This window comes from Bactrocera latifrons, unplaced genomic scaffold, assembly GCF_001853355.1.
Source record: "Bactrocera latifrons isolate USDA-ARS-PBARC rearing strain unplaced genomic scaffold, ASM185335v1 scaffold_166, whole genome shotgun sequence".
In the NCBI taxonomy this organism is placed as follows: Eukaryota; Metazoa; Arthropoda; class Insecta; order Diptera; family Tephritidae; genus Bactrocera; species Bactrocera latifrons.
In genome coordinates this window covers 386,855-394,608 of record NW_017535141.1, presented here as the reverse complement: position 1 = coordinate 394,608, position 7,754 = coordinate 386,855, and the positions used below count along the sequence as shown (strand labels likewise).

Here is a 7,754-nt window from a genome sequence, read left to right as displayed (position 1 = left end):
ACACACCTTAATGTTCTTAGATAATTTTACTCAAAATACTTATTATAATTAGTAATACTTACTGACAATATTTTGCACATACTCTGGTGTTGTGAAATATGTGCTCTTGGTAAAAAATTGTCCAATATCTTGCGCACACCCTAATGCTGTTAAAATATTTTTCTTACAAATTCTTGTGTAAATTAATTTTAGCATTTTTGTTGAAAAAAAAAGATTTTCTATAAAAAATTTACCGCACACCCTAATGTTCGAGAAAACCTTTACACACAAATACCTATTTAAACTCACATTTAAAATATTTTACAAAAAATATTAAATTTTATAAAGAAAATWTTGCGCTGTGAAATATTTGCTCTCAAAGTTACCTGTGTAAACGCGCATTTAGCATTTAGATTTGAAAAAAAAATCTTTATATGCCACTTTTAAGCGTAATTCCGCCAGCYAGTCTCGCAAGCTAGTAAGATTTTGTCACATTTTTTTGCGTTACACTGTAAGCCCAGGTGATTTACGACTATTTAATAGCTTCAACGCGGCGCATTAACTATACATTATATGTATGTGTTGGTGTTGTTGGTGTTAATGAGACTCCGCGCTTGACATTATTGAGCTATTATGTGCCATAAAATATTTATCAAACTATTTTATGGCAACAGACGCGCAGATAAAATCCAATAAAGAAGTATAATCTATATTATATACTAAGTAAAGATATATATACATACATATATAAATTTCTTATCCGGTTTAGATTTAAATATAAAAAGCTGAATGATAAACTCCACGAATGCCATTTCACATTTGAAACCTGTAATTCATCAAAACATCTAATTTTGCATGCATTGGAAAAAAATTAAATTAAAGCTGACAACTTGTTGTCACCCGTGCGCACTACCACACCCCGTTCCCTACAGCGTGAATCACTGCAAGTGTGTATGCGGACGGTATTTAGCTTGATATTTTGAAAAAAAAAATGTACATACATACATATATACATAAGCTATATATATGTTTSCAGTTCGTCGCATCCGCGCTCGAGTTCGACTTTGAGATGTTACAAAAACTTATTGCACGTTATACTCATGACTTTGGCTTATAGCTGACTGCCAATTAAAATTGCTGAGATTATTTTGCAATTAATTTTAATTAACGGCAATTTTAACGCTAACAATGACGCAGCCAAAAARTGTGCTGTAAGTAAAATAACAATAACAACAAGAAAAGTGACAACAACAATAATTAYATTTTGTTTACCAAATAAAGAAAATTCATGAAATAATTACTTTTTAGATTTTTTCGTTTTTGTTAATAACCTAACAGCAGGAATTAAGAAAAAAATATATATATTTTAATTAAAAAAAGTAAACATTGCGGCAAAAGCTGTCAAATAGTAATTACATACTTGCCACAAAAGCAACTGCAGGCGGAATTTTTTTTGAAAAATTCGTTAATTATTTCTAATTTAAAAAATATTCTAATTTTAGCTGGCATATATATTTTATTGTTTTTTATAATTTCTTTTATAAATTTGTATTTTTATAAATTTCTAATTCTCTACTTCTTTTCCACTCTTTTCCCACACACAGTATGATGATGGCCTGCATGGCTATGGTATGGACTCGGGTGCTGCAGCAGCTGCCATGTACGATCCACATGTCGGACATCGGCCGCCCGGATTACAAGGCCTCCCCACGCATCATTCACCGCACATGACACACGCTGCTGCGGCGGCGGCAACAGTTGGCATGCATGGCTACCACACTGGCGCTGGTGGTCATGGTACACCTAGTCATGTATCACCGGTTGCTAATCACTTAATGGGCGCAATACCCGAAGTACATAAACGTGATAAGGATGCGATCTATGAGTAAGTACTGTTTTTACTTATTTTTTTTCTAAAAATCTCTTCAAAAAGTTTAGTTTAAATGAAAAAGTATATGTTCTTTTTTATGCTCCAACATGTTTTTAATCCGGCGTGTTTGCTTAGCCGTAGAAATTCTTACGAATTCGCTCTTCATACTCTTACGCTACGAGCTGCTTGCGTAACAAATATTGCTTCCTTACTRCAGACCTCGTGCTTTTTAGGCAAAAAAGTATAATTTTTTTAAAAAATATTTTTCTATATTTTTTCTTTTTTTTTTATATTTTGTCCTGCCTTTGCTCAGTGATTAAGTGTGGCCACTTTGATGTACCGGCTCGCAGCTAAAGAAATTTGAAAGCGCAAACGAAAAAAAGCAAAGCTCTCATTTCACTCACCTTCATATTTGTGGAGCATGCGTGCTACAAATTTTTTGTTGTTGTTTTTTTTCCTCTTCCGTTTTGAGGGCGTTATTCGAGTGTAAATTGTTAAATTAGGGGTTCGTGAAATTGCACGCTTGAGCGTGTCCTACTTGGCGCTGATTAAAAGCCAAATTTATTAGGGGTTAGTTGCTTAGTTGAGCAGTTAGTTGAATTATTGTTGTTGTTGTGTTAACATTTACTTTTTATTTGTGGACTTAGAGCAGCATGGGARTGCGGCAAGTGTTAATTTGTTGATTTTAGACCGACCAGCTGTGCCGGCGACGACCATTTAGAGACAAGATGCGAGAGTGAGAAAAAGTTGCAATGAGTGGCGATTAGTTGAAGAATGGCGAATATTTATATAAAAAATATAATAAGGAAGTTATTAAAGAACACGTCGATTGCAATTTGAGCGCCCTTTGCGCCACTTTTTTTTTGTGATATTTCGCGCCTGTGCGCACTTGCAATGGCGGGCACTATTGCTGCCTCTGGCACATCACTTGATTGCAACTGCTGCCTCAGGTGTAAATGCGCACAATTACAAAATTTTAATTTGCACATTGCGTGTGCGTATATAATAAGTAGAAATAACTCAAGAAAATATATAGATAATATATGTATATATCTACCACATAGCTGCCTTGCGCTGTCCAGTGCGCGCCGCTCCAGCGCCGTACGACTATACTTGAGTGCGTAGCGCAAGCGCTATTAGCATTTTGCATTCAGTTATGCAGCGATTAGTTTACCGTTTACCAATCCATTTGTGTTCTTAGTTGAYTTCTGCCTTCTTTTCTGTTCTTTTTGTGTGCTGSTGCTCACTTGCTTGCAGCGCAGAACTGATTTCCGTTTAGCGACTACCATAAAAATAACTAACCACTCATTAAAGCTGTAAACTTCTTTCGTATACGCGCGGCTAGCAGCCGTAAGCTGCATGTGAACTGCAGTTTGYGCAGATAGTGACCATGGCACTTAACGACCAACTTAATCCTTATGGCCATGGCCAAGAGTCAGGCAGCTCAGCAGCAGCAGCAAGTAGTGCGCACTATCTGCACAGCATGGCTTGCAACATTCCGCATTGTTGACGTTATCGCAAAAGCTGAGCACTAACACGACAAGCCTGCTCAAGCATACATGAACGCACCGCGCGTACCCCAACAGCCACAGCGATACACACACACACACTTTTGTTGCGAGCGACACGGCKCACACTTTGGCGGTCATAAAATGGGGACACACAACACCGGCCATRCAACCGGCCAGCCTCAACGGTAGCTTAGCAACAAACGATGGAAAGCAGCCGTTTGCGCGTTGCATGTGGCTTGAATGCGCATTGCATTGCGTGTATGCGTTATGTTGCCACCGCGCACATGCATGCCACATAGATATTGTTGCGTAGCAGACTTGGCGGCTTAGCGGCGCATATGCGTGCTTAAATACATACAAACATATGCATATGTACGTATATATATATATATATATATATATATGTGCTGTTCGCTTGTTGCCTCCATTTAATGGGTGCACGCGCTACAAGCAAGTACCGGCTGACTGCTTGTGCTTTTTCTTTCTCACAAGCTCCATATATGGGCGCGCCACTGCATCTTCCGGCGCGCACCATTGTGCAGCATGCAACGCCACCGTGCGCTTTCTTATTTAAATGCCTTCATTCATGACAACACACAATATTGTCGGGAAATTTCGTTGACCGTTCGTTCGATTCAAATGGGCTGCGTTTTTTTTGTAGCTTTCTTCCTTCCTTTGTCGTGTGGCAAGCCTGGTAAATAGCTGCTTTTATTTAATAGGCGCAAATATTTGCACATTCTGCTCAACACAAACAACACACAAAAACAAGAAAAAACGGTATTCATATGCGGCTGTTATATCTTCCTGTTGCGTTGCGTGTAATAACTCGCAATTTGCAACATTTATGAATTTATGAATGAATGCAATAAGGCTAACGAACGCAGCCGCATATTATATGCAAATTTGCCTTTAAGCATTGGAAGGCAGTAGGCTATGGACACCAGYATCTAGTCAATCATGCAAAATATTACTGTTTTTTGCCGCTGCAAGTTGTAAGCTTTGCTGTGCTTGCAAATATCAATCAGCTGCGCACACATACATACATGCGTGTCCAAGCAATGAATGCATATTTCCTTGCTGTTCTACATACTATATTTGCATTAAATGCCTYTTATTAATGCACTGTTGTTTCCACTGCTCAGTAGTGCCAATTAAAAGCGCTCTTTTTCGCTAACACAGACTCGTTATCTCCATCTCGCTCTCTGCCGCTCACTAAACTCACTAATAAGTGTTAATTTGTATTGTCTGCATGCTTCAATCAAGCACCGGCTCCGTTCTGAGCGCTCTATGCCACGCAATGCGCCTGCTACTACAACAAATCTATACATTGCACGCCTGTCTGTTTTTGTGACAAGTTGTCATATTGTAATATGTCATCTTTTTGACAGCAACATAAATACCCGCGTCACTTGTCGCATTGTCTGTCGGTCATTTGCTTTTGCAGAAATGATCAACCGTCTGTTTGTAGTTGATCAATAAAAAGTAAAAATTCTTATATATATAACTCAATATATATATTTGCCATTCACAAGCCRCCGAAGTCGAACGACCCTCGACGCAACGCACGCATGAGAGTGTCGTTTTCCAACTTTTGCTTATCAAATATACAATTTGTATCCGTCATAAGCTGTTGTGGATTACTAATTAATGCGTAGAGTGAGTGAGTGAATCACCCAGCTGTTGAGCAGTTGTTGATARTAGCAATAGTAGTGTTAATTACTGACCTGACGCAATGGCGGAAGAGGGGAAATCACCTTTTAATGGCATTAAAATAGGCGCCCGAGTATGAATGCAATGCTTAAGGGAAATTAAATGCATAAATTACCAAGTTATAGATAATGAAATGACAAAGAAATGTTTTGCAGTCAATAAGTGACAAATGTTATACTGATTTAGGCAATTTGTAACTAGTAATTCTTATTAAGAAACAAATTTCAGTTGCGAGTCTTATTTGCAGATACTTTCGGCTAAGTATAAACTTAAAAGTTTTGAAATTTAGTAAATAGTACTTTTACTGYGTTAAAATGAAGCCTGCAATTGTAAAAAAAGAGCTTTCATTTGTAAAACAAAAGAGCTTTCACATATAAAGAAGAATCTTTACATGTAAAAAAACAGCTTTCATTTGTTAATAAATTGCTTTCACCTGCAAAATGCAGTAAATGTTTCTTTCACTGCTGAAAAGAGGGCTTCTATTTGTAAAAAAGAGCTTTCACATGTAAAAAAAGCTTTCATTTGTTAAGAAATTGCTTTCACTTGTTATAAAGAGAGCTAATTGTTTAAAAATGCTTAGAAAAGAGCAGATTTCGCTGCTAAGAAAATGAGCTTTCACTTGGTAAAGCTGTTTTGCGCAATAACTCATAAAAAGGGTTTTCTGCAAAAAGKACTCAAAGCTTTTCAAATAATTTTATATCATTTAGTGTATATGTTAAAATAACACCATAAGCAAAGTAGTTAACTTTCACTTCCAAGCTGGTGTTTGCGCTAAAACTTTGGAAAAGCTTTGYTATTATTATTTTTCGGACAACACATGAATTTACACGTCTTAAACATTTATTTGTGCTATCAAAACGACAAAAAAAAAAAACTTATAAACTCATTATGCCTTCTGCTGTTTGTCATCAATTAAATGCCCTCACAAATTGTATCAGACCACAGCAACAATTTGGTTTACAACATTTTCACCAGAGGTCTTTATAGTTCTAATACACAACACAGACACCTTCGGTGTCAATGAACAACCGAAATTGCTAATTTCACATATYATTACTAACAATTAGCACATAGGTGCGAAATTCGATTCACCTGTTTAACGAACGCCAGCTTCCCTTTGATTGCACCCCCAGAGCGGTCAGTAAAACATTGCACTTATGTGCAATTCACACCTATTAAAGGGCAATGCGAAATTGTGGAGCACACAAAAATAAATAATAAAACGACTCGCATAAGGAATGAGATCGAAAAACACTTTAGCACATGCTCACCTCCAACAGTTTGGCATCACAATCACCCGTCGCTGGTGTGAATGCTGAAGTGTTGCACACACAAAAGGGTAATTATGAAATCAAGTGCATTGTACAACAACACTTATTGGGTTATAGATATAAAAGCGTTAAGACAACGCCCAACAACAACCATAATAAAATGAAATGAAAACAAGAACAACGAGAGTGATAAACACGCGAAGTGTTGCAGCGCGCGCCCAGATGAGTAGGAGTTAAGTAACAACAACAACAGCTGCAGCATTGCGAACAAATTTATTGAGGGGCAGAGCAGCGCAGCAGCAGCAGCAGCAGCAGCAGTAAATGTGCACATTTTTATTAAGAACTTAACACCTTTGCTCAAGTGTTTGCTAACAACTTGTAAGCGCACTCAAATGTCCGAGCGCGCCGCGTTGCTGACGTGCCACATAAGCTGAAATGGACAGGTTGCATATGCGCGCGCACACAACAACAGCCACAACGCTGCGCCTGATAAATGCGTGTTAGTGCCTATCATAAAAGTAAACAACCTGAATGACCGGCGTTGCCAACTGGCCGCAGCAGCAGCACTTTTATGACTTGCACAAAAAAAAGCCGGTTGCGTTCGTTCGGACTCCATAAAAACGGTTAAAATGTAAGAAACTACAAATGCACATACACAAGTGCACACATATGCAAGCGTGCGTAGGGTTTGTATACGTGCCACTTAGGTGTATGCGTGCCACTCAGTTGTATGTAGGCTTTTTAGTTCAGTTTATGGCTTGTCATCGCACATCTGTAAGCGCGCATGAGTCGTCACTTTTATTGGCAACACAAAAGTTAGCAGCTATCTCAAAGATACAACGTGAAAGAGCACGAAACAACAATGAAAGGACATTTCGAAAAAAGGATATAAGCACAAAGCGCTAATGCACTGCCTCTCATATATATAAATGTACATATATGTTTGTGTTTGTGTTTGCCTTCGTGTTATAGCTGCTGATCAGCAGCGCATGCAATCCAACAATAACAACAGCTTGCAATGTGTTAAAGTGCCTTAAGTGCAGGCATATCAAACGCCCCAAAAGCGTTCCGTTTTTTCCACTTCCATTCAATTCTCTAATAAAGTAGGCAACATTAAGAAATGGTTATATAGAAAATATATGCATAAAAAAATTTTACTGCTGAAACATGCTTTTGCTTTTGCGCTCGCTTGCCGCTCGTCATTCCGAAGAAAATTATTCAATTAAATGTCAAATAAACGAGCAAATGACTGAGTGCTGGTCAAAGTGGTGGGGAGTGACAGCAACCATTTGAAATTCTAATTGAAAAATTATAGTGTTCGCTGGCTAGTGGACAAATCGAGGGTGAAAAAACTCAGCAAGGTAGTGAAACTGCACTGCAAGGGCAAAAAAAGCATTTGTTTAGAAAAAAATA

The 7,754-nt window shown here is 37.9% G+C and overlaps 1 protein-coding gene across 1 annotated transcript in view; it reads left to right on the top strand.

Moving 5' to 3' along the window:
- Positions 1-7,754, top strand: part of LOC108966610 (homeobox protein homothorax) — a gene marked incomplete in the record, with an annotated part of 311,261 nt that overhangs the window by 25,778 nt on the left and 277,729 nt on the right. The window contains 1 exon segment of the mRNA XM_018929605.1: positions 1,584-1,864. Coding sequence (XP_018785150.1) covers positions 1,584-1,864 — 281 coding nt within the window.